Genomic DNA, 27,703 nt, shown 5'->3' on the forward strand with positions numbered 1-27,703 from the left:
GCCAGTGGCTATTTTGGTTTTTTTTTTGCAGAGTACAGTTCATGCAGAAATTGTATTGAGGACCCAGTAAATACCTCAGCATTTACAAATGAACTAGCTAGTCTCTTTCACTTTGTAGAAATTGTTTCAGTTTACAGAAAAAAGTTCGTATCTACATTCTTTTTCCCATTTAACTCCTACTCTAGTCTGAAATCTGTTGTTTAGTACAAGAGTAGAAACTACAGGTCCATAATCCCTTATCCGAAATTCTGAAATCCAAAAAGCTCTGAAAACCGAAGGTTTTCTTGCCAACAGCTGATGTCACTCAGGTGTGACGTGGCAGCGCTAGCAGAGGCCGCCAAACGTTAGTTGTGGCTCAGCGCTGGTACTGGTTACATGTGCATTTGCTGTTCGCTGATATTTTGTGTTCACTGTTGACTTTGTGTTTAATTTCACTGTGAAAATGTCAAAAAGAGTTGCAGATACCCCTTTGGGTAACAATGAGAAAAAGTGGAGTTATTGCAGAAGCTTGATTGTGGTGTGTCTGTGCGGCATCTTACTGAAGAACATGGTGTCGGAACTACCACTGTATATGATTTAAAGAAACAGAAAGACAAATTACTGAAGTTTTACAGTGACAGTGACGTTCTACATTTATTCCAATAAGTCACTTACCATGTGTTTGATTCGGTTCGTTTGAAGCTGTATATTTTTGTTTTATTGAATGTTTTTTTTTTCTTGTCACTATTCCCTAAACAATACAGTATAACAACTATTTACATAGCATTTACATTGTATTAGGTATTATAAGTAATCTAGAGATGACTTAAAGTATACGGGAGGATGTGCGTAGGTCCGGAGCTCCACTGGGTCCTAAAGTCCACCCGCACTGAGACAGGTTAAATAAAGGACTTGAGCATACATGTTTTTTGGTATCTGCGGGGGGCGGCGGTCCCGGATCCAATAAGGAAGGATTTTGAAATCTGAAAAATTCTGAATTCCGAAATGTAACTGGCCCCAAGGATTTCAGATAAGGGATCATGAACCTGTAGCTTTATATTGCTCTAATCATTGCTCTGGTTCCTGGGACCAATATATAAAAAAGGAAACTCCTGAAACTGATTTGCAATGGAAGCAATAGGCCTTAGGGCTCCTTGAGTCTACTGGCTAATCCTTTATCCCAATTCCATTTCTTCTGCAGTGGACTCTGATCTCTCCTACCCTCCTCACTGCAAGGTGACTGTGGCCAGGAGACAGAAAGCAAAACTGTAATTAGATTTAGTGGGCCTTGTAATTAGATTTCGTGGAAGGAGGCGGATGTGCTCTTCTAGATTTCTTAACCACAAATCAACTCCCTCCCAGTGTTTGAGTTTCTGTTTTCAGCATGGACACACATGTTGAGTGCTCTATAGGGTTACATATGAAAATACCTGATGCAGTTTTGATGCCACACTGGAGGGTTTATGAGGAAGCAAATCATAATCACAAAAAATTCTGCAGATGCTGGAACTCCAGAGCAACACACAGGAAAATGCTGGAAGAACTCAGCGGGTCTGGCAGCACCTGTGGAAATGGATAACAGTTGATGTTGGGGGCTAGAACTTCAGGATTTATGGGGTGCAAGCTGGAGTTTCCTGGACTTATTTAGAAGTAGTTTTCAATCATGCTGAGAGAGCAAAGCCACATAAATCTATTCTACAAAGGCACATCTCTCTACAGTAGCTTGAAGGGCAACATTAGCCTTTTTGTCTTAAAGAGATGAAGTTTAAGCAACAATAAATAAAGATGCATATACATTTCCTCATCACTAATTCTTCTATAGCCCATTTTATTCTGGAATTAGTCTTATTCAAGTAAGTTTGAATATTCAGAAGTACTTTCACAAGTGAAGTCAAAGAAAGCAAACATTACCAAGAGTCTATCTGTGCCTTACTGACTAGGCAGGAAAGAGCTGGGAAAGTTCAGAATCTATTAGTTTTCCAATAGTGTAGCAAGCTCAGCAGTCTGAATGCCCATATCTGTGTTTATTCCTTGTATTCTGTTGGGTTGACTGAGCTCAGCCCTGTGGCTAGATATCAAATCATAGATTAGACTGGGAGATTAGCATGTACTACTACATCCATTGGCTGTGCACTAAATTTTTATGTGTAAGGATGCCATATAAGCCCAAAACTGGGCTCAGCTTTATTACTACTTGTAGGTGAAATATTCTAAGGGGAACATCAAAGGAAACCTCTTCACTCAGAGGGTTGTGAGAGTGGAACGAGCTGCCAGTGCAAGTGGTGCATGCAAGCTCAATTTCAATGGTTAAGACAAGTTTGGACAGGTACATTGATGGTAGGGGTATGGAGGACTCTAGTCCTAGTGCAGGTAGATGGGCCTAGGTAGTTTAAATGGTTCGGCATGGACTAGATGGGCCAAGTGGCTTGTTTCTGTGCTGTACTTTTCTATGACTAGAACAGTGGTAGGGCTAGTGTATGCAGAACTTCACATAACCAAGCTTCTAGGAGTCTGGCTTTGGCAAAATCCTGTGACACTGAGGAGAATGGAGGGAAAGAAGGACACATTGAATTTAAAATGTGGAACCAGCTGTTTTATTGAAAGTGGATGTGTATTCTTTGTAAAGTTAAGTGATGAATACAAGTACCTGAGGAGTGTTGGCTACACATTGCCATTTGGCCAGAGTATTGTTTATTGACATTATGGAATATAAGTAATGAGCTATGTGCTTCATTTCCAAGGCAATGATTTACTTTGCACATGCAGTTCCTTGGAAATCAAAGGCTGCTGATTAATCCAGTGTTTTTTTTAAATTAATGCTAACTTATTCCAAGGAATGTTCTGTTCTATTTTATTGCAGCTAAACAAACCAGGATGTAATGTTGGACAGGATGAGGTGGATGGCAGACTGTTAATCTCATCCTCTGCAAATGAAGTGCCACCTCCCACACCAGCATTCCCAGTCTCACCCCCAACTCCATATGGTAACTACTTCAATACTCTACTAATCAACATACAGAATTGTGATTTTTTTTAAATCAAAGTTTGAAGCAGATAGAAAGTAAGTAAACAATTGAAATGTTGGTTTATTGGTGTTCATAATCAGCATTGAAGTTAGGCTGCTAATTATTCTACATGCAGTAAAATTATTTAATGGTCAGCACGTTTGTACCTGGGGAATAAAACCACATGGATTTTTTTTTTCTCTGTTGCAGTCAAAATGTCTCAGAATTATTCTGGAGTTCCTGTGTATGGAGTCGGAGAACAGAACAGCAACTCTTCTGATGTCTACAGAATTGTTCATGGTAAAGAATGTGCTCTAGGCCTGAATTTGTTAATCTCATGGAAGGTGAATTTGCATGCAGTTTTCATTCACAAAGTCATTCAGCGGCGCAGCCAAGACCTGCTCCTAGTAAACAACCTGAAGCATCTGTGGAGCTCAACTTAACATATAAACTAAATTCTTAGGTGTTAGTATTTCAGTGGAATAAAGGAAATTACAATGGCACGTGAGGGGAACTGGCCAAGGTTGACTGGAAAGGGACACTAGCAGAAAGGACAGCAGTGCAGCAATGGCTGCAGTTTCTGCGACAAATGAAGGAAGTGCAAGACAGATACGTATATTCCAAATAAGAAGAAATTTTCGAATGGAAGAAGGACACTGCCATGGTTGACAAGTAAAGTCAGAGCCAAAGTAAAAGCAAAAGAGAGGGCATACAAGGAAACCAAAGCTAGTGGCAAGGTAGAGGATTGGGAACCTTTTAAAAACTTGCAAAAGGAAACAAAGAAGGCTATTAGGAAGGAAAAGATGGATTAAGAAAGGAAGCTGGTGAGTAATATCAAAGAAGATGCTAAAAGTTTTTTTTTTAAGTATATAAAGGGTAAAAGAGAGTTGAGGGTAGATATAGAACCAATAGAAAATGACGCTGGAGATACTGTAATGAGAGACGCAGAGATGGCAGAGGAACTGAATGCATATTTTGCATCAGTCTTCACAGTGGAAGACATCTGCAGTATACCAGGCATTTAACGGTATAAGGGACGAGAAGTATGTGCAGTGAAAATTACGACTTGAGAAGGTGCTCAGGAAGCTTAATGGTCTGAGGGTGGATAAATCTCCAGGACCTGATGGAATGCACCCTCGGGTTCTGAAGTAAGTAGCTGGAGAGATTGCAGAGGCATTAACAATGATCTTTCAAGAATCGATAGATTCTGGCATTGTACCAGATGACTGGAAAATTGCAAATGTTACTCCGCTATTTAAGAAGAGTGGGAGGCAGCAGAAAGGAAACTATAGACCTGTTAGCCTGACATCAATGGTTGGGAAGTTGTTGAAATCGATTGTTAGGGATGAGATTACAGAGTGCCTGGAGGCACATGACAAGATAGGCCAAAGCCAGCATATTTTCCTGAAAGGAAAATCCTGCCTGACTAACCTACTGCAATTTTTTGAGGAATTTACAAGCAGGGTAGACAAAGGAGATGCAGTGGATATGGTGTACTTGGATTTTCAGAAGGCCTTCGACAAGGTGCCACACAGGAGGCTGGTTAGCAAGATAAGAGCCCCTGGAATTACAGGGGAGTTACTAGCATGGGTGGAGCATTGGTTGATTGGCAGAAGGCAGAGAGTGGGAATAAAGGGATTCTATTCTGGCTGGCTGCCGGTTACCAGTGGAGTTCCACAGGGGTCAGTGTTGGGACCGCTGCTTTTTATGATGTATGTCAATGATTTAGACTATGGAATTAATGGATTTGTGGCTGAATTTGCTGATGATACAAAGATAGGTGGAGGATCAGGTAGTGTTGAGGAAACAGAGAACCTGCAGAGAGACTTAGATAGTTTAACAGAATGGGCAAAGAAGTGGCAAATGAAATACAATGTTGGAAAGTGTATAGTCATGCACTTTGGTGGAAGAAATGAACGGGCGCACAATTATTTAGATGGAGAGGGAATTCAAAACACAGAGATGCAAATGGACTTTGGAGTCCTTGTGCAGGATACCCTAAAGGTTAACCTCCAGGTTGAGTCGGCGGTGAAGAAGGCAAATGCAATGTTGGCAATCAGTTCTAGAGGTATAGAATATAAGAGCAGGGATGTGATGTTGAGGCGCTATAAGGCACTCGTGAGACCACACTTTGGAGTATTGTGTGCAGTTTTGGGCTCCTTATATTAGCAAGGATATACCGACATTGGAGAGGGTTCAGAGAAGATTCACAAGAATGATTCCAGGAATGAAAGGGTTACCGTATGAGGAACGTCTGGCAGCTCTTGAGCTGTATTCCCTGGAGTTCAGGAGAATGAGGGGGGATCTCATAGAAACATTCTGACTGTTAAAGGGCCCGAAATGATTAGATATGGCAAAGTTATTTCCCGTGTTAGGGGAGTGTAGGACAAGAGGGCACAACTTCGGGATTGAAGGATGTTCATTTTGAACTGAGATGTGGAGAAATTACTTTAGTCAGAGGGTGGTAAATCTGTGGAATTTGTTGCCACAAGTGGCTGTGGAAGCCAAGTCATTTGGTGCATTTAAGGCAGAGATAGATAGTTTCTTGATTAGCCAGGGCATAAAAGGGTATGTGGAGAAGGCAGAGGAGTGGGGATGACTGGAACAATTGGATCAGCCCATGATCGAATGGTGAAGCAGACTTGATGGGCCAAATGGCCTACTTCTGCTCCTATATCTTATGGTCTGATGGTCTTATATCCTGAATATTGTGCTCTGCTTCTCATTCAAATTGTAAAGTTGCCTATGTAATGTGACTGAAGCAAGGAAACCAGACTATGGAGATGGAGAGGATAAAGCTTTCCGAGAGTGATGGATCTTGAATCTATTGATTTATACATTTTGGTGTTTAGCAAGGTATGGATTTTCCCAGTAGTGTTGAAGGTTTCTGTTCCAGAACCAGCTATTCCCCTAGTCAAAGTGTTCCCAACAAAACTGAAGATTGCCTAGATGTTTTTTTTTTAATTCTATCCTCCTTGGACATCAGCAACTGATGGGAACTACTTCAATGGTGCTATTATCACTGGTCGCCCTCCCACTGGTAGTCAGTTTGAGTTCTGTCAATTTTGGTCCAAAGTGGATGGACAAGTTGAATTCCAGAGACAAACTGAGAGTGAGTACATGACATGAAGCACTGGTAAAACTGAAATCAGTAGAAAATAGGAGCAAATTCCTCCCTAGCAGAAAACAATGTAATTGTGATTGTTGCAGGCTGATTTGTACCTGCTTTGGAAGTTGTTCCAGGAGACACTCAAGGCAACAACTTAGATGCAAATGTCTTCAGTGACCTTCATTTGTTGAAATATTTAGAATTGGGAAGGACTGTACTGTTTGCAGGCTCAGTCTACACCAACAGACAGTTCCAGCAACACTCAAGAATCTTGGCAGTATCCAGGTTAAAGCAGCTCTTACTTAGTATCCCATCTAGGATAATTAAAGTGATCTTGCTTTATTGGTGCACTGCAGCTGCTGTTTGTACACAAGAACACAAAAAAGTAGGAGCAAGGATAAAGTCAATTCAATTCAGTTCAAGCCTGCCCAGCCATTCAATATGATCTTGGCTGATACCGGCCTCAACTCCCTTCTGTGTCTGTTCACTATAGCCTATAATTCCTCAATCATTTAGCTATTTATCTGTCATTACTTTAAATATATCTATTAACCTGACCACGACCACCCTCAGGGCAAGAAATTCCAGAGATGAATGAAATTCACTGGAAGAAAAGAAATTTCTATGCATCCATTTATCTTGCATCTACATCACCTCATTTGAGGCTCCCCCACTAGTGAAAACCCCTTAACATCTGTACCATCCCTCACCCATAAAGTCTCAGGTAGGTCACTCTTATTCTCCTCAGCTCCAAAGAATACAGAACCAAGCTGTTGAGCCTTTCTTCATTCTCAGGCAAGAATTTCATTTGGAGTTCCACCATCTCCTTTTCTGTGTAAAATTCTGCACAGTGTGCCAGGAATAAAACAGCTTTCACAGTAGTAATAAAATTCACCCATTTTTAATCTTGAATCCCTTTGCAGTAAAAGGCAAAATGTCATTTGCCACCTCTACTACATGTTGAACCTGCCTGCTAACTTTATGTGATTCAAACATTTGCAGTCTCTTACCCTTTAAATCATAATCCGTCAAACATAATTTTTATAAAACCTAATTGACTAGGTTTTTGATTATATTTAGCTTTTCTGAATGACTGGTTATTTCCTCTTTGATTATAGACTTCAGAATCTTGCCTGCAATAGATGTTAAGCTAACAAGCCCACAACACCCAGCTTTTTCCTTCCTCCTTTCTTCAACAAGGGAGTTTAGTTTACTGCTTTTCAAACCTCCGGAACCTACCCAGAAGTTAGCAAGCTTTGAAAAGTTTCAACCAGTGGATTTTCTATCTCTACAGCCATTTACTTTTAAAGACTTGAGTATAGGCCATTTAATCCTGTCAACTTGTCTGATTTTAGTCCTGTGAGTTTGTCTAATATTCTATGGTGGGATTTTTTCTACCTGTGCTTTGAAACTATTCTATCTTTGGATATTTGCACTGACTTCCATGGTGAAGACTGATACAACCAAAAAAAGATTTGACCTCTCTTTGCTTCATGTTATAATTCAATAGACTCATTCGCTAAAATTTCGCACTTACAAAAGTCACCCTCTTTCAGCATTCTTTTTATATTACATGCAAGTTTTCTCTCAAATTCATTTTCTTTCATAAATTTTTTTTAAAGAGTTTGACCCCGGTTTCCAAAAAAACATCTCAGTTCTCAGATTCATTGCTAGCCCCTGCCCCTTTGTATGCTTCACTTTTCGACTGAGTATAACTTTTGAGCTTTCTTTGTTAATCACAAATGGTTCCTTTATCTCATGGAATCCCTCTTTCTGATCGGAATAATCTTACATAGAGCATGTTGGACCAACTGATAGATTATCTGCTGACCTACCCCACTGCTTATTTCCTCAGTCCACTCTAGACAACTTCACCTTTATACCTTTAAAATTGTGCTTATTTACTTTGAAGACGCTGATCTTTACCTGGGCTGTTCTCCTACAAAACGTTCCATTATTCTGCCATATTGTGGTCAACTACTTTTCAGGGGATGCTGAACCGTAAGATCTTTTTATTAATCCTTCCTCATTACAATATCTGCACCTCGCAAGTCTGCAATCTGTACATCGTTGAAGCAAATTGGATGCAAATTGTGCCCGTTAGACTTAGATAGGTAGCATTGCTTTATCTTATTCATAGGGGAATAACCCTGGAACTCCCTACCTAATATGAGAGCTTAGACAAGTAGTATTTGGAAATGTTTCCCCATCACGAAGTTATCCAAAACTAAAGGGCAGAGGTTGCAGAGTAAGGGGTAAGAGGTTTAGGTGATATCTGAAGAACAACTTCATTCCGTCCAGAGGTGGTTGGACTCTGCCTGAGTGGATAGTGGAGGCATCTCACAAGATTTAAGAAGCATTGAGATGAATAGTTGAACAGTCACAGCACAGATGACTACCGACCAAACCCTGGTACATGGAATTCATGAGGAAAGGTACTTGATGATCAACATGGATATAGTGGGCGGCTTCTAACTTGTGTGACTCCATGACAATAACTAGAGATTAGTGTCATAAGCACAGAAATTGGCCCCAAATTGTCTATGCTGACCAAATTGCCCGTCCAAACTAGTCCAGTGGCTTCATACCACTTCAGAAGAACAGATATTGATGATCAGTAAATACTGATCTTTCTGCAGATTACCTCATCTTGTGAATGAATAAGTATTCAGTAGTCCATTGCCACAGCTGCTTAACACCCATGCTCAGTTCAAAGGAGAATGCAATTTTGCTTTGTTTCTCTGTTTCCCCTGGAGCTCATTTCAAGGCATTGTTTCCAACACAGAATTTCAGGCGCATGGTTAGCTCCATGGAGAAGAAAGATCCTGATGAAGGATCTCGGCCTGAAACGTCGACTGAACTCTTTTCCATAGATGCTGCCTAGCCTGTTCCTCCAGCATTTTGTGTGTGTTGCTAATGACATATACTCAACCAGTAAGTTATAAACTTCAAAATTGTTACTGAAATCAAGATCTTAAAGAGGGCTTGTACCACTTGAAACTTTATTATTAGTTTCTACTAACTAATTGTTTATCCAGTTATTTTAAGCATTTGTATATATTAAATAGATTTAATAAATAAAATCAATCAATAGTTAATAATGTCTAGATTAATTTGAGGTCTCTGCTGAAACTATGCCCATAAACTGAAACACGCAGAAAAGATTTACTTCTTCTTTCCCTGTAGAATAGTTTTAATGAAAAGGAAGTAGAATAATTAAACAACAAAAATAAAATAATGTCATAGTTTACAAAAATTACATTCTTAGAAACTTCATGCAAATAATAAACATATTCATTCTTTCGGAATCAGCTATCTACTAGTCACCAAATGAGGTTTATAGAACATAAGTATTTCTTATTGTAACTTTCCTGTTAAGACATTTTTAATGAAATTGGTAGTAGCAGAGTAGACTTGTTGGTATACTTACTTTCTTCCACGTAGATAATTGTCTGTATTTATTATATATGAATTAATTAGGCGTGGAGGAGATGGGGAATGTAAGGAGGAATGCAAGATGGGAGAGGTTGTACAGGAGATTCTTGCCCACATGCACATGCAGTTAGCAATGAACGTTGCCCACATTTGCATTTGGAAATAGATTTGTCACCTTGAGGCCATTAATGTATATGACTCTATGATGTGTTAGGCTTTATAAATGAAGCTCCTCAGAGTACTTCATCACAAGTTATTTAATTTGCCTATAGTTTCTGAGAAGAAAGGCACTTGCATTCCACAAATTAGCCTGCACACTTAGTTTACCTTTTGCACATTTTTCAGAGCAATGGTTAGCAATGTCGTAACTATTTGCTCCAAGCAAGTGTGAGGCTTTTGGTATTAATATTACGTTGTGGGTGGGAGGCTGTGCACGATATTTCATAAAGTTGTGTTGTGCAATGTGTTGTTTTTCAGTCCTCTGGAAGGATTTCCAAGACATCCAGTTATTAAGTATTAGAAGCGTTTTAGAAAGAATGTAAATGTTTTCAGTCAATTCACAACTGTTTGCTACCTGCAAGCACTTACATTCTCAAAATGTTTTGTGTTGGTCATTTATTCTAGAAGTTTCACGTGTCACACCATTTGTGACAATGAATAAAAGTTCCAGTGGGGAAACTTTATGTGAGTAACATATGAGGAAAGCACAAGATGGAAGAGGCCAAGTGTAAAGGGTTTACTTGCTTGCACTTAACTGAAATGTTCTGTGTGCCCACATTTGACTAACCACAAGGTGATGCCTGTTACCAAAAGAAACTGGGATGGTAAATCTTATGGCGCCACTAATGAATGTTTGCTTAACAATTGTTCCATGTGCGTATTCGTGCGTCAGTGCACACAAGATTGATTGGTATGCTGATTTATTGCACTCACTGAGATATTTTTAGCCATAACTGCAGCTAATGTTGCAGTGACCATGATGAACTTCCTTTGTAGGATCTAGCTGATGTGTAGGTATAGGACCAGCCATCTGCTGCAAGAATACTTGCAGCTATCATTAGGCAAGAGAGCGTCACCTCTAGGATGACAGCATGGTCATCTGGAATGAGAAGCTTGTCATGTATCTTGTGGGCACGCTACAATGCTGACCTCTAGTGGCCAATTAAAATGGTTTTTGTCAGACAAGCCCTTGACTGGGTGGGGAGTGGACTCATTCCTAACACTGAGTTTCTTTTACAGTCGACCCTCCTTATCCGCGAGTTCCGCATGTGCAAATTTAACCAGCCGCGACTCGGGAAAACCCAGAAGTTCTCTCTCCAGCACTCGTTGTTTGAGCATTGTTCGTCTCGCGTCTCGTTCGTTCGCTACTTTATTTCTGTGGAAAAATTGGCTCCTAAAAAGCAATTATGTGGTCAAAGCAATTCCGCAAAGGCTAAGAGTAGATCTTTTGAAAAGTGGCGTGTCGTATTCCGAAGTGGGCCGTAAGGCCAGTCAGAACGAATCGAGCATTGGCACAATAAAGCAGAAAGAAGCTGAAATTCGTGGAAGTGTTAGTGCTAGGGATAACTTGCTGGCTACGTAAAGCGCTACAGCCTCAAGAACTTAAAGATCACGGGAGAATCGGGATCGGCTGATGCTGAGGCAGCATCAGCGTTCCCAGAAGAGCGACGATGGTTGAGTCTGTACTGAATATGTACAGACTTTTTTTTTCTTGTCATTATTCCCTAAATAATACAGTATAATAACTATTTACATTGTATTAAGTATTATAAGTAAATGGAACAGAAACACTGCAGGCGGAGGGTCCTGTGGTGCCCTGGGTCCTAAGGTCCACCAGCACTGAGACAGGTTAAATAAGGGACTTGACATCCACGTTTTTTGGTATCCGCGGGGTTCTCGGAACCAATCCCTCACGGATAAGGAGGGCCGACTGTATATCTATTTGCCCTCGGCCTTAACACATAGAGTATTTTGACTAAATTCAGTCTTTCAAGCTTTTTCTGAAGGATTCTAATTCCTCTGCTCAATTCTATAATGAATCTCTTCAATTATCACTATCCCTTAAATATTTGTAAAGGAAATTTTTGCTCCCGATAGATCAGTACTCCTTGTAACACCTCACTCCTGTATATGGAATCAAGCACAGCATTGATTATGTCAGAAACTTAAAATGAAATTTTCACTTCCATTCATGTCACTGCAAACTGCTCTCCCAACATATGAGATAAAGTACCCTCATTGAAAAAACCTAGAGTTTGAGTCTTTAGTGTTTATATGTTCATTTGCTGAATATGCAAATAAAAACTGCAGTATTTCCTACAGCATGAGCACCTTCATCCTCCACTCCTTAAAATCTGAACTCCTTACTTGCATCATAATAATTAGTTGAAGTTTCAGTCCTAATATTCCTCAATAAAACTCTCACCACTGTACTCTCAGAAACCTCACTATTGTCTATTGTTTTCCTCTTCTCTCTGTTATTTACACCTCAAGTAGAGAACATTCTTATCTATACTTAAGAGCATGGACTATAATCTGAACAACCTATTTTAGAAAGGATGCCAAACCCACCGAGCACACAGAGCACAGATTAATCAGATGACTGATTGACAAATGACCATCAGGTTCAAAATAGAAAGATCAGTAAGAAAACAAAGAAAGGCACGGGGAAAAAAGATAGAATGTAAGAGTTCATTGAATAGAGACAAAAATGTGTAGAAAGGTCTCATGCAGACATTAAAAGATAGTATAGGCTCTGATTAAGAACAAGAACATAGGTCTTCAACTGAGAGTAATTGAGTATATTACACAGAGAAAAAAGATGGTACCAAAGACAAAGAAGAGGAAGTTATGATATGGGAAGGGCAATGAGTTGTCAGAAAGGAAATGCTGTAAAGTCTGGCAATGCATAAGGCTCTAGATCACCATCCAGATGCTAAGGGAAGTAATGGTGAGAATTGTAAAACTGTTGCTCTAAATCTACTGGTCACCTGTGGATATAAGTGCATTGCCTTATAGCCTTGGATATAAAGGTGCTGAAGGGATTATTGCAAATGTCACACCTTTGATCAAAAAGAATTGATAAATCTGTTTATTGGCAAGAAATATGCTAGAAATGCTGACAAGGAACACTTTTAATACTCATTTAGACAAGCAGAGGTTAACAATAGAAAATCTGCATGGATTGGTGAAAACAGTTTGATTTTTGAGTAATGTAGTTGATAAATGCAATGCAGTTGATAATGAGTATATGGACTTTCAAGAGGTATTCAATAGAAAAGCACAACTTGGAAATGCAGGAAGCTGTCGGAGGGTATGGACAGATTTCAGGAGGATATGGGCATGCTTGTGGAGGAGGTGCTGACACAGGGCAATTTGAAGTTAAACATAGAATAATTTAGGAGTGGATCTGGGAGGGAAAAAAAAACGAGAGGGAACAAACTGGGATGAGTCTAGTGTCAGTAGGTTTTATCTGAATTATTGGCTTCCAGCCATGGAACATGTTAACACTTAAGCTGGTACAGCCCAGGGATTGGCAGAAGCTTTGCAGTACCTTCTCCAAACAAAAGTCCAGGTAGGTTTGGGAGCTGGTTCAGTTGTGAATTTTATTGTAATTTGAATGGTCTTCTAGTCTGAGACGGAAACACCTCACCTTATTTCAATTCCACATCCTAGTTAGAAGGGAAAGTGTATGTTTAGGTGAAAGCAAACAACCTCAGGAAGGGCAGCCCTCAGAAATGATGCTGGAAGCATCTTGAAGCAAGTATCAAAGATGCATCAGCAAATCCTGGGATAACAATAAAGAAAGGGCGGGGGGAATCAAATCTCTATCAAAATCCCATAATACCAATTTGAATTGGAGTATTTTTACTGATGGCCTGATGCATGATGTAATGCAGCTTTCAAAGCAGTGAGGATGTTTGTCTATGTATTGGACCTGCCCTTGTCAATTGTGTTTTCTTTAAAAAGAACATTTTTTTCCCTGATTTGTTGGTTGGTTTCCTGAGCTAGCAGCTGCGATGTGACAAATGCTGAAAGCAAACAATATTTCAGCTGCTTAGTTGTGTGAGTTGAAAACATCTTGTTTTATTTTTAATTCAGTTGTAACTTTTCCCATGGCTGAAAGCTGCCACTCAACCAAGTTTTAGCTTCGCTTGTCTTTAGGCTAAAGTGAGTCCAGAGAACAGCGGAATTCCACTTTGTATTTAAAAGATTGTATACCTTCAGGCAGCAAAGAAAATGTGCACAAAGTATTTGGCCTGAAGGGCAATTTGACCTTTGACTTTTATTAATCCTTTTTCATTGGTAGGAACAGATTGGGAGGGTGTAAAACAAAGCTGCAGTGTCGCTTGAAAGTCAAATGTAAATGAGGCTGCAGCTAGAGCATGAATACACTGAATGGACACTCACAGGCTGCAAGAAGCAAACTTAGTCTAAACAATTGGTGAATTATTTTCCATGCGAGCAGAGTGGATTAAGCTACTACTGACCAAACATCTTCAATTAAAACGTAGTTCGGCATTCTCCACCTTTCAGCTCACAGCGGAAGTTTTGTACAGGGTTCCTAACAGACTGTAAGTAAAAGAGAGCAGAAAACTGAGGGTGGATAATCTCTTGAGTGAAGTCACATTTTTTTGTTGTATGTGGTATTCCTGCTGTGCTGATGTTAAACTGAAGTCTGGCAGACAAAACAGCAGACTGAATGCTCGAGTGGCTCCAGCACTGTTCCAGCATTTCAACACATTCAATCCTCCTGATGCTTTTATGACAGCTTTACATCATGGCTACCTCTGTTGGTAGGTAAACTATGGTTTCAGATTGATGTATGTTTCTATCTGAATCCTTAGAGATTTAGCAATCTGCAAGTAAACAGCTGGCAATGAAACATTATCTCTGGAGTCTGAAGCAATAACTCCTGTGGAGCTCAGTGATTTCAAGCTAACAGACCGGTCAAGTTTTAAATGCAATGTCTTGATACTCGGTTCTTGAATTTGCAGGCACCTTTGTTTATACTAGCTGGAAGAAGAAAATTCATAGCAATATTTCTTAAAAATCTCTGTGCTAAAGCTTAGAACTTTCAGACTTTTTTGAGTCTGTTATATCCGGTCTTGGGCAATAGGCCGGTATCTTTGCTCATCTGAAATCCCCATGGGATGGTTTCTGTGTAAAATGTTGTTCTGCTCTTTTTTAGGATCTGTTTAGTCATTAAATCTTAGTTGAATTGATACTCCTTGTGGAGGTTCTGCTTTTTAACATGTAACTATTAATCAGGCCACATACTGAACCAGTAACAGCTGAGCACATTCCTGAGGGTAGCTAGCACGTATCTGGGTCATTGGCAACCGTCCACTGAATTCCTCAGTAATACCCCATTTATATTGCTGATCTGGCTCCAGAGGCAGTTTGCATAGAAATGAGGCAGGCCACATGCATCCACTGACACTAACTTTGCAGCCATCACTCTGATTTCACTCCACCTCCTCCTCAGTTACCAGAGGCAAGCAAGCTATCTCACCCTTGTGATGTCTGTCCGTCTGTCAAACCATGCACTGTAAAATCAGTTCATCCTGCCGAGGGAGACAATATGCTCTTCAGCATGACAAACTAGCTATGTTTGCATTTCACAGTTCAAATGCTTCTGCAATGGGGGTAAAGCAAATCTGCTCTGTGGAACACCTTTATTCTGTGTGAAAGTATATCCCTGAGCTTCATGTCACTGGGTCCAAATGTTCACTTCATCTCTACTCCTGACTGCTGCCTTTGGCTTTCTATGTACTTTGGTTTAATGGAGCTCAGTGTAAGCATTAGAGTAGTCCCTTGCTTTACCTCACAAAGTTTTACAGGCAAGAAGCTTCAAGTATAACTTGAGCTGCAATTTCAGCTGCAGCTCTGACTGCTTACCTGGTGGTAGTTGTGAACCATATGAAATGGGTGTACAATTCTTCCAGGTATTGGAAGAGGGGGCATCTTAGCACATCGCCGCTGGTGCAGTGTTTGGCACACCTTCCTTCCAATAGAATGCTGCTCTGTTTGGCTTTTCTTTCAATTGCTTTTATATTTGACCTTCACTAGTTCCGTGAACCTGCTTTTGTCTCATTGCCCCCATGGAAGCTGGCCAACTTGTTGACTATTTCTATCCTTTCCTGTTCCTTTCGTTCTCTTCCCTGAGGAATAACACTGGTGCCAGTAGGATAATTTCACATCAAAGTTCTTTTTAAATCTCCTCACAAAGGCAACAATAATTTTGCTCTCCTATGCCAGTCTTTCCTGGTAGGGATAATCTACTCCAGAGTTCAGTAACTGGCTACTACTGGTCTCTCCTGAAGGGTAAATGCCGTGAATTTGAAACTTGGGGCTGGTTTACATTGTAGGTTTTTTATAGTTCAGTGGAGTATATGATAAAAGACGTGGTCTGAAGATGTATTTATAAGAAACTTATAATGAACTGATAAAATTGCAAGAAAAGTCTAGCTGTTCCAATTAGAAAGTATAGCATGGAAGGCTTGTGAAAGGAGCTAAGTTATACTTAGAACAGCTCATACAAAGCTCTCTTCATTCCTGGAGCAATAAACAGAGGATAATTCTCCCCTCCAACCTCTACTCCCACAGATACTGTTTGACCCACTCGGTTTCTCCAGTAGATAGTTTGCAGCTTCAGATTCCAGCACTTACAATCTCTTGCAGCTCTCTTAAGGCTTCGATCTCAAAGGAGGGGTTGTTTCTTATTATTTCACTTGTGTGTAGATAGTGTTGGCAAGGCCTGAAGTTATTGTCCATCCCTACTTGCCTTGAGATAAGGAAGGCTTCAACATCATGAGCCCCTCCAGCACAAACTGAGCAATCGATTGAGCACCAAATTTATGTGAAATCTTATCCTGTACTTTAAATACCACAATTATTTGCCTCATTTTCGTATTAAAATTTAATTTTACCAACTCAAAGTGCACAAGCACAGTTTTTATTCAGTTTTATAATTTTTGAGATAGTAATGAGAAATGGTGGGTTGCATGGGAGAGGAATGTGACAGCTAGCATATGGAGATCTGGGTCAGAAGTTCATTGTCGGCTTAACGTAGGATCAGTATCGCCTTATCACTTGTAGAAAATAAGCTTTTTAATCCTATTAATCTGTACATAGCAAAAGTAATACACATGAATGCAAATTATTGAACAAGGCTGGCATGCCCATATTGGAAGTCCAATACAGATTACTTTCAGATGATTGCGCTGGATAATTTCTGCCTGGAGCATACGACTTCTGATTTTTCTTAATTGATCAAAGTGTGGGATTCCTAATGGACTTATCTGATTTAATAGAGCAAACGTTTGCATTTTGACACATCACATGCTTATAATTAGACTTCGCTGTTTTATGGTCCTTTCTGGCATAATTTCATTTTGTACAAGAAGAATTATGAAGCCTTTAAGAAGGACCTCCAAGGCACAGCTGTATACACACAGTTTGATTGTATGTTTTCCAAGCAGTCATTTATCTTCTTGAGTAACCACGTTCTTAGCAGTTGCAGGGTGCATGTTTTAAAATGACTATTCTTCTCCATATTGCTTTAAATGCCTATAAACATAAATAATGCACATAAATTCTTTCTACGAAGCTGTAAACATATGTAATGATATTTTTGTCTGCCATTTTTTTGTTTGTCTATGTGCACATATTATTAAGCATGAACTTTGCAGATTCAGTCCCATAGTACTGCAATGTTTGTGCAATGTAACTCAGGTTTCAGAAGTCCAGAGCTCAAGTACAGTGCAATCTTCTTCACAACATCTCATTGCATTTCCCCCTGGTGTCAGAGTGGCCTTTGATTCTGCCCATTATAAAGACAGGAATCTAGGGAAATAGCCATACTGGAAATGCCAGATATAAAGCACTGTTGTTAGTGGTTATCTGTTGGCAGTCCTTTCTAGCTGCAGGCCAGCTATGTATTTCTGCTTGTCTTGAGACTAACAGAGCTCTTCCCCAAATTATTACAAAAAATTAAACATTGAAGTTTTCCCCTACAACTCCCATGGTTTAGTGTCCAGTTCCTGATTAAAGTGAGATAGATTTTGAAAAAAGTTAACATTTTGAGACACTGTTGCTATGCATAGAGCTTTGTTTGCCCTTCAGAGACAGAACCCGTTCTTGACGTGAAGCTATGTTAAAACATTACCTTTCGAGTTCCTGAGCCAAGAAATTAGCACATTGTTCAAAACCAAATGGGCTGTGTTGTTTCCTCCCTTTTTAAATGTGTGAAATGATGGCATCCAGGGTGTGTTTCCACAGTGGTGATGGTGCTATTGGAAAGAGTAAGGCTTCACTTTCTGGATCCATGGAATGAATGTTTTTGCACTGCCCTGAGAGAATCTCAATGAAATAAATGTGCAGGAGAAAAACTTAGTGGGACCCTTTAGCTCAGTGCATAAAAATATTGAACATTGTACCAGTAACTGTTACTCTATGTCCTCAGTAGTGCAGATTATTGTCCCATCTTGTAAATACTGTGCCGATACATCTGTCACCTATGTAGATGAAGGGGTGAGCTATGGATGTGAAATAAGCATACAAGCTTCTACAAGCCCCGTTTGAACCATTTCAAAACTGCCTTGGATAATGGTCTATGATGTTGGCAAGTTATCTCTGCTATGTCAGGAATCTGGGCGGCCGTCATGTTTCATTGATTTTCAGATAGCTTTATCTCATCTTTGTACTTGTGTCAACATGCTTCTGAGGTTTTATCCAAAAGAATGCTCTAAGGTTATGATTTTACCTTTTCCCCCTAAATTCTGTTCAAGTCATTGGGCTTTTTTGTAAATAGATTACCTCTGCCAGTGTGATCTGACAGTTTTGAAAAGAATTTTTTTAAAAAAGATCATCTTTTCTTGGGTGTGCTTTGAAAGAAAATTCTTCTGCAAGAAACCTAATCTAAAATGTTAGAGATTCTACAAGTGTAGAAAACCACAAAATATTTCTGAATTGACATTTGCCTCGGAATAAATTAAAAGCAGGTAATCAACTAGTGCAGTAAATCATTACCTCAAGCTGATTTCTAAAATGCTTGAAGCACACATTTTGTTTTTTTTTAGAACAAAACACTAAATTAACAATATCTATAATAATTATTTTGAGAAACCCAAGCTGTTGAGCAAATTAATATTTGTATTTGCTGGAAAGCCTACTCTGGTGATTAAGAGTAAAGACATTGTGTTATGTGATATTGAGACATGCCAACAAAATAGGATATATTTTGTCACTTGCCTCTCTTTCTGTATTGGTGCTTTATTAGATAAGATTTATTCTTACTTTGTTTTAAATTGTTAGTCATGACACTAAAGCTGGACCTACTGTTGTTTCAACCATTCACACCGAATGCATTTTTACCACACAGAACCCCGAAGTTACATGGACGGCAGTCATCATTCTGTAGGGGGCTCAGATAATAGTGCAGCAGTGAGCAATGTCCTGTACCACACTGATTCTCCAATGACTAGTACATCTTACCAGCGACCTTTTGGCTCGATGTGCTTAGTCTCCACCAACAGCCAAGTGCCCAGGACAAACAGGTAGGAACCTCACAAACTACCTGCACATAGAGCCATGTAAATGAGTCAACAGCTGCCAGTTAAGACCTTAGTGGTACCCCTAGGTGTAAAACCAAATGTACCGGGAGTCATTTAAACTTGTTAGCATTAACAGTCAAAGAAAAGTTGTTCTTTGTTTGGCCTTCAAAATATTAATGTAATATTCCTAACCACTACTTGTGGATACTTATCCAGAAGATTTGTTTTTTCCCATTGATACTGTACATTTCAGAATCTGGAATGAGGAGCAGAGAAGGTGGGGGTGGCTATACTTTTAGGCTGGGACTTTTCAATGCTTTTCAAACACAGTCACATATTTAAACTTCAAATAGGTTGCTTCTTAGACAAGTTTTTAAAAAAATTTATCAATTGAAACATTGAAAGACCTTAGACGGGCTGGTGGGGGAAGGTCATGCTGTATCAAGCAGAATGACAAGTTAATACCTGAGTTTTTTCCTTTGTTGGTGGTAAGACTTGCTAAACTCAAATTGATGTGGAAGTAGCTTTTTCCTTTATTTTACTTTATTCACATGTGAAGCGCTGTTTAGCTAGTTACAGCTTGTGGAGGGAAATGTGCTGAGTGGGTGCATGAAAATAGCAATGTGATGTTTTATGCATGACCATAAGAGGTCTCCTCCAATGACATCATTGTAGATTTATGATAAAGCTCTTGTTTGACTATCCCCTGCTAGATAATTGTTCTTTGCAACGGGCTTTTCTTTACCAACATTCTGAAACTAACGGGTTTTGTATCTTGGCCTCTTGTTTGATTTCGAGAGCCCAACTCCAATAAAGAGGCTCGCAGAGTTTAAGCTGATAAATCCACTTCCAGTGGCAGGTTTATTCGGTGGAAAATCCATTCAACAGAATTAATATTGTGTTTGATAAAGTAGTTGACCTTTTGAAAGTCAACTGAAGTCTCTATGTGAGGAGATTTGATTAATCAGGCAGAGGATCGCATCACAGTTTATTCCACTGTTTTACTTTCTTATGATAATTAAGTAGTGCAGCAGAGAGGCAGTGCAATCTGTTCTTCATTCATAGCAATGTAAATTGTTTTCATTTGCGTATCTATGTAGTTATCCTTCTGAAAGTTACCATTGAATCTGCTTCCATCTTCCTGTCATTGTGTGTGTAAACATTGTTTTTTTTCCATGTTGTATGTACCAATTTATTATTTACTTTTAATGTATCTAATTATTCCTCATCCGTGCCAGAGCAAAGAGTTTCCCCATATTTATTCCATCAAAGCACTTAATGATATTGAACAGTACTATTACATTGAAAAATAAAGAATAGCAAATGCTGGCAAGTTAAGTTAAAATGAAATACTGGAAAAAATCAGCAGGTGAGGGAATATCTGTGGAAAAAGAAACAGAGTCAGCATATCAGTCCAGTTCTCTTCATCAAACGTGATGTTCTGATGAAGGGTCTTCAACTAAAACATTAATTCTTTTTCCTTTTCCACTGGTACAGCCTGACCTGCTAAGTGTTTTCTGGACTTTTTCCTGTATTTACTGTTGTCATGTTGCCTAACTTTAATTTCTGTCTCTGGAGAATAATTCTGCCTTCCAAGATCCTTTGCTTAACTCAGGTCCTGTATTACTAGCTGCCTTTCTGGTAAATATCCTCTGCACCTTCCCTGATGCCTGACATCATATTGTGACTAGTTTTGCAAAGGCTTAATTTTGCTTGTGCTTATGTAACAAATATGTCTGGCTCTGATAATAACCATCAAGAGACATGAATGCATATCATATTTTCACAATCTATAAAACCTTCTATTTTCTTGGCACAATTTGCTGATACAACTATAGAAGTACTTCATTTACTAGCGTGCAAGGGTATGCATGGCTTTGTGCTAAAAAGCTCTTCGTACAACATAAACATAGCTGGAGCACATTCTTTGCATACACTGTCAATTTCCAATCTTTAGCTGCAGCTGCTCATAATTGTTTCTGCTGGATTTAAATTCTGTCTAAATTATAAACTAGAGTGTATAGAATTATTCAGCATAAACACGAGGAATTCAGCAGATGCTGGAAATTCAAGCAACACACATCAAAGTTCCTGGTGAACACAGCAGGCCATGCAGCATCTCCAGGAAGAGGTACAGTTGATGTTTCGGGCTGAGACCCTTCATCAGGACCAACTGAAGGAAGAGCTAGTAAGAGATTTGTAAGTGGGAGGGGGAGGGGGCAATCCGAAATGATAGGAGGAGGCAGGAGGGGGAGGGATGGAGCCAAGAGCTGGACAGGTGATTGGCAAAAGGGATATGAGAGGATCATGGGACAGGAGGCCCAGGGAGAAGAAAAAGGGGGATGGGGTGAGAAAACCCAGAGGGTGGGCAAGGGGTATAGACAGAGGGAGAAAAAGGTGAGAGAGAGAAAGAATGTGTGTATATAAATGAATAACGGATGGGGCACGAGTGGGAAGTGGGGCATTAGTGGAAGTTAGAGAAGTCGATTTTCATGCCATCAGGTTAGAGGCTACTCAGAAGGAATATAAGGTGTTGTTCCTCCACCCTGAGTGTGGCTTCATCTTTACAGTAGAGGAGGCCGTGGATAGACATATCAGAATGGGAATGGGATGTGGAATTAAAATGTGTGGCCACTGGGAGATCCTGCTTTCTGAGATCTCCCAGTAGCCACACATTTTAATTCCACATCCCATTCCCATTCTGATATGTCTATCCACAGCCTCCTCTACTTTAAGGATGAAGCCACACTCAGGGTGGAGGAACAACACCTTATATTCTGTCTGGGTAGCCTCCAACTCGACGGCATGAACATCGACTTCTCTAACTTCCGCTAATGCCCCACCTCCCACTCGTACCCCATCCGTTATTTATTTATATACACACATTCTTTTTCTCTCTCTCTCTCCTTTTTTTCCCTCTGATCCTCTGACTATACCCCTTGCCCGTCCTCTGGGTTCCCCACCCCCTTGTCTTTCTCCCTGGGCCTCCTGTCCCATGATCCTCTCATATTCCTTTTGCCAATCAACTTTCCAGCTCTTGGCTCCATCCCTCCCCCTCCTGTCTTCTCCTATCATTTTGGATCTCCCCCTCCCCCTCCCACTTACAAATCTCTTACTAGCTCTTCCTTCAGTTAGTCCTGACGAAGGGTCTCGGCCCAAAACGTCAACTGTACCTCTTCCTAGAGATGCTGCCTGGCCTGCTGCGTTCACCAGAATTATTCAGCAGTGTTATTAGACTACTCAAATAGTGTTCCATTTCCTCCTTCTGAATGATTATCCTAAAAATTACCTGCCTTAAAGTAATTTTCTTTGAAGTTTCAATGATCCTTTAGTTCCTTGAGGAACCTGAGAAGAAATGTAGATACCCAAATATACCCTATGCTTCTATATTTATGCCCTCTCTATGACTTCACTTTGAATTGCTCCCACAAAACATTATGGGCTCACAGTACTCAGGGTTGGGAAGCCAAGCGAACTGCTTATCTGAAGCAGCTAAGATACACCTTTAAATTTGATACCTTCCAATCAAATGGTAGGCTCAAGAACAATCTAGTGCTTTCCTGGCATTAATAATGAATAATCTCTTCTTGGGCTTCCAGTCGGGTATAGGTGTCAATTATAACCAATGTTTTGATGACAAATTCTGCCATCTTCATCAGGGTATCAATTATAGCATCGGTTATAATCAATACTTGTACCTGGCTGGAAGCCTGAAAAGAGTTTATTTGTAATGATAGGCTCATCAAAAATATCGATACCAGTTCCTACTATACATTAATAGAATCTCAATTTTAATTATTGTGATACAGAAAAATTAATTGCTAAGTGGACAGATCAATTCTTCTATGAAAATGGCTGATTTTTTAAAACTAATTTTATATATTAACAGTTAATTTATTTCTCTGCTTACAATTTCCTTTTCTCCCTAATAGCCCACGAAATTGGTTGGAGAGTGCCCAGAAAGGAGTGTTTTCTCCTCAGTCATCAGTAACTGGGATTAGTAGGTCAACAGGTAGTTACCTTGGTTCCTCAGTGTTTTCTGGTAACGCCAGCAGTCCCTTGCAGGATACCTCCACCTCATCACATTTTCTTTCTCCAGGATCACAAGTTGTTTCTTCTAACAACCATTCAATTCATGTGAATGTTTCTGAGAGCCTCACTGCAAACCTGCGACAAGGCAACACTGGAGCGACATCCACAATGCATTCTTTGCCTGCTGATTCTAGTAACCGGAACTATGGTGTTAACAGTGGACTCCACAATGATGGAAAAACTGACATTTCACAGAGCTACCCTGCAGGACCAAGCAACACCGCTTTGAACATGAACTCCCCTGTGACTAGTCTCCTGGCAGTTAATGGGCAGCCTCAAAGTAATGCACCGCTAATGCATGATGTTTTGGGTGCGACAGTCCATCCCCCCTTGCCGGAAAAGAAAAGGATTTCTGAGGGAGATCATTCACTTGTCTCCATCTCACCAGCTTCAAGTGGCTTTTCAAGTCCACACAGTGGAAGTACAATCAGTATTCCCTTTCCCAGTATCCTTCCTGACTTTTCCAAAGTTATAAGTACCTCTGCTGCACAAGGTGAGCACTGCTATTTATTATTCCAATGCTTAGTTGATAGAAAAAATCTACTGTATATATTGTGTTTGGATGGTCACTGGTTAGTGTGGATTCACGACTCAGAAACATCTGTTTGCCTGTTTTCTAAAACCAGTTAATCTCAAAGATCCTTGATTTTTTGTGCAAAGATAATGAGATTTGTTTCAGTTCCAGATCCTAGTATCTGCAGTCTTCGTGTCTTCTAGCTGAATATTTTTTTACGTGTTTATGTGCACCTCTAGCCGTGGAGCTTTCTGGGGCAGTTAGTAATGACCAGCTTCTGGAAAGCTGAATGTTAAGCATACAGCCCACCCACAGCTGAGAAGCTGCCTGCTAGACACAGCAGCTCCACCGTGTTTATACTACGTGGCCACTGCTAGTGAACATGAGGCTGTTGCCAGCAGCATGATTGTAATGTAAAGTAAGATAAGACACACAATACTGCTGTACCTTTTGTTCCCCTGAACGCAATTTAACATAACAAAACTAGAGTTACCAGATATTATTTGGTGATCTTTTTGGAAGTGAGCTGAGCTCTCCTAATCGAGGCTGCTGACTTCTGCTGTTACTACTTGTGTTCACCACAAAGAACAGCAATTATTTTATATAGATACAGAGTTTACAAACAATTTAGTGATGTTATCAGGGTCTGTAGAACATTAGTGACCACAGAGCTTCAGACATTTGTTAGTTATTTTGGAAAAAAAAAGATTCTCTTCCATAATCTTCTGAACTGTAGTGAAGTGGTTGCAACCTTGTCCCCGAAAGTTTACTTGAGAAACTTCGTTGATTTGAAGCTTGATGGGGAGTAGATAACACCAATCAAGCACTCCCTTTTTAACTGATGTTCTTGTCAGCTTTGTGAACTATTCAATGTTGTGAATGGGAACAAGATGCTTTCACTTACTGAAACTTACAAGCATTTGTGAGAATTTACAAGGGACAACATGGTACCATAGTGGTTAGCACAACATTTTACAGGACCAACGACCCAGATTCAATTCCTGCCGCTGCTCCCCATGACCGTGTGGATTTCCTCTGGGTGCTCGGGTTTTCTCCCACAGTCCAAAGACGTACCTTTTGGTGGGCTGATTGGTCATTGTAAATTGTCTCCTGGTTCGACTAGGGTTAAATCAGGGATTGAGCAGTGCAGCTTGATGGCCCGGAAGGGCCTATCCTGCGTGTAGAGGATTCCAGAGATTGTGGACATTATCACTGACTTCACTGGGATGTGCAATGAATTAAAATTTTCTTTCAGCTGGCTCCCTTTGATCACAACTACGGTTGATTCCAGTTAATGAAGGCACATTGGGACCAGTATATTTTGGCCCAATTAAGCAGCTGCCCCAATTAGCCAAAGGTACATGGAAATAGTTAAAAAAAGGTATTAAAAAAGATAAATCACTATTTAACTGAATAACAAATGTTTTTCAATGAAATGAGGAACAAATTAAAGCACTACCAACACTGCTACAGTACTATAAAACTGTGTATTGGTTCCTAATAGTTTGATTGACAGCAAATGAGTAAAATCAGTGCAGACACCTAAATGTAGATAAAGAACGGCCTTCACACAATGCCTTCAATGATTGCATCTTCCAAATCGTCATTTTCATTGTAACATTCGAGATGATTGTCAATACCTTCAAATTCTTCATAGTTTCTAACATTGAAGTAGTGAAATTGTTTCATTTTCACTTGCCGTTTCTGGCACCTCCAAACTTGAATGCTTGAAACTGCAATGAGCAAAGCAGTTCTGAATTGTCTTACTGCTTATATCTCATCAACTATCAGTGACAAAAATCACTGCTTTCTGAACACAAACACGTGCAACTGATGCTATTTAAAAACTGTTCTCTCTAACTACAGTATAGTGTCTAACAGCCACACAAGTGTGTGTGACTGACTCTAGTTAGAAACTGTTTGGCAACAGTCTCCTGATCCAGTTAAGCAACATAATGACCCAAAGAAACAAACGGAAACCAGCATTTTTTAAGTTAGTTTTTATTCTTTAAGAGTTGTCCCAAATAAGTAGCTGCCCCAATTAATCAGAATCCACTATTTTTTTGAAAAAGTATCCCAGTTGAAACAAAGAAAAGTGCTTAAGAAAGGCAAGCCAATCAGATTAGTGAAAATAGACACTAGGTTTCTCCAGCACTGGATTTTTGGCACTTAAGGTAAAATACATATTCAAAACATACGGATCTTGCAATTTTCTCTTACATTCCTGTAACACAACCATTTGGTGTCAAGTCATTAAATTCTTTTGGGAGTTATTGGAAGTATGGGAAGACTAACTGTTTGGCGTCGGATTAATATTAAATACGTGGGGTATAAGGATGGCTCAACACTAATGAAGCACAGATTGGCTCAATGAACTGACTATTAATATGAAAGAAGGAAATTTGTTGGCACTACCTGCTTAAGGATTCAAACACCACTGATTTTAAATAAACATACGTATTATAATAACCTTCATTATTAAAAGCTGGATGATTCCATCAAGCTGGAATGGAAAATAACTATTTTTTCTCCACAGTGTTGACTCCTCCCTCTCAGTTTTGAGCATGCATCTTTCAGTGGGGTGGTAATGCCACTGTGATGTTAGTGATAATATTGCATTGAATTGGATTGACTTCATTACTTACATCCTTCATATACATGAGTAAAAATGTTTACATTACTTCTCCATCTAAATGTGCAATTTATAGTAATTATAATAAATTGTTTGTAAAACAGGATAGTCAGTATAGTGTAGAAACACAGTTGTATTAGCATGAACTGATCAGTCTGATGGCCTGGTGGAAGAAGCTGTCCCGGAGCCTGTTGGTCCTGGCCTTTATGCTGTGGTACCGTTTCCCGCATGGTAGCAACTGGAACAGTTTGTGGTTGGGGTGACTCAGGTCCCCAATGATCCTTCGGGCCCTTTTTACACACCTGTCTTTGTAGGTGTCCTGAATAGTGGGATGTTCACGTTTACAGATGTGCTGGGCTGTCCGCATCACTCTCTGCAGAGTCCTGTGATTGAGGGAAGTACAGTTCCCATACCAGACGGTGATGCAGCCAGTCAGGATGCTCTCAACTGTGCCCCTATAGAAAGTTCTTACGATTTGGGGGCCCATACCAAAATTCTTGAACCATCTAAGGTGAAAGAGGTGCTGTTGTGCCTTTTTCACCACACAGCCAGTATGTACAGACCACATAAGATCCTGAAGATGTGTATGCTGAGGAACTTAAACCTGTTCACTGTCTCAACCCCAGATCCATTGATGTCAATAGGGGCCTGTCTCCATTCCTCCTGTAGCCCAAAATTGTTCATGTTGCATTGTTAATTTTATGTTCCTTTTGAAAACTTAGTGAACATCCTTGGCTGATTTCCCTTTACACCGATACTTTCCTCCCATGAAGTCATTAATGGTAGGCTACATTTGTTCAGTCCTACTAACTCCAGTGCCTTCTGAAGTCTGAATGTAGTTGTAGGAATGCCTAGCATCCTGTGTTATCATATGCACATGGCTGTTATTTAAATGCCTCCCTTAACTTTGAGCATTAGGAGGCAATTCAATCTGACCCAAAATCCATTCTCACTCAACTGGCAGGAGGGTAGTAGTTAGATTTTCTCCTTAATTTTGTGAGGCTAATCCTAAATCCTTTAATTTTGTCCTAAGTAAGATCAATTGATGTAGCATAAAACAGGCTCAATTATTCATATAACAAATTGCAGATTTTGTTTTCTTATTATTTCCTGTAATACTTAAACATCTGCTTGTAGTACAAATCTGAACATCTCTTGCTACTTATTGGAGGATTTTATGTCAGTTAGGAACTGTCAGAAGAGAATTTATAGGAGTTATACCATATGGTGATGATGATTTGTCTGAGAAGCATAAAGGCAAAGGATGAGAGAAAAGTATGTTTATAAATGTTGAAATACTAAGTTCTGTTAATAAATATTGCAAAATGTATGTATGTAGTATGATTGTTTTGATTACCTTATTCTGATTTATTTTTACAA

The 27,703-nt window shown here is 39.7% G+C and overlaps 1 protein-coding gene across 12 annotated transcripts in view; it reads left to right on the forward strand.

Moving 5' to 3' along the window:
• LOC140195375 (tensin-3-like) overlaps positions 1-27,703 on the forward strand; it is a 449,612-nt gene that overhangs the window by 396,444 nt on the left and 25,465 nt on the right. For 11 of the 12 annotated variants that reach the window (XM_072253585.1, XM_072253576.1, XM_072253577.1 and 8 more), the window contains 4 exons: positions 2,840-2,963; positions 3,195-3,284; positions 18,914-19,088; positions 23,018-23,670. In XM_072253585.1, the coding sequence (XP_072109686.1) occupies positions 2,840-2,963; positions 3,195-3,284; positions 18,914-19,088; positions 23,018-23,670 (1,042 nt within the window). The remainder of the gene's footprint in view (positions 1-2,839; positions 2,964-3,194; positions 3,285-18,913; positions 19,089-23,017; positions 23,671-27,703) is intronic. The other variant, XM_072253579.1, reaches the window with a different exon arrangement.

The sequence above is a fragment of the Mobula birostris genome, chromosome 3, assembly GCF_030028105.1.
Source record: "Mobula birostris isolate sMobBir1 chromosome 3, sMobBir1.hap1, whole genome shotgun sequence".
In the NCBI taxonomy this organism is placed as follows: Eukaryota; Metazoa; Chordata; class Chondrichthyes; order Myliobatiformes; family Myliobatidae; genus Mobula; species Mobula birostris.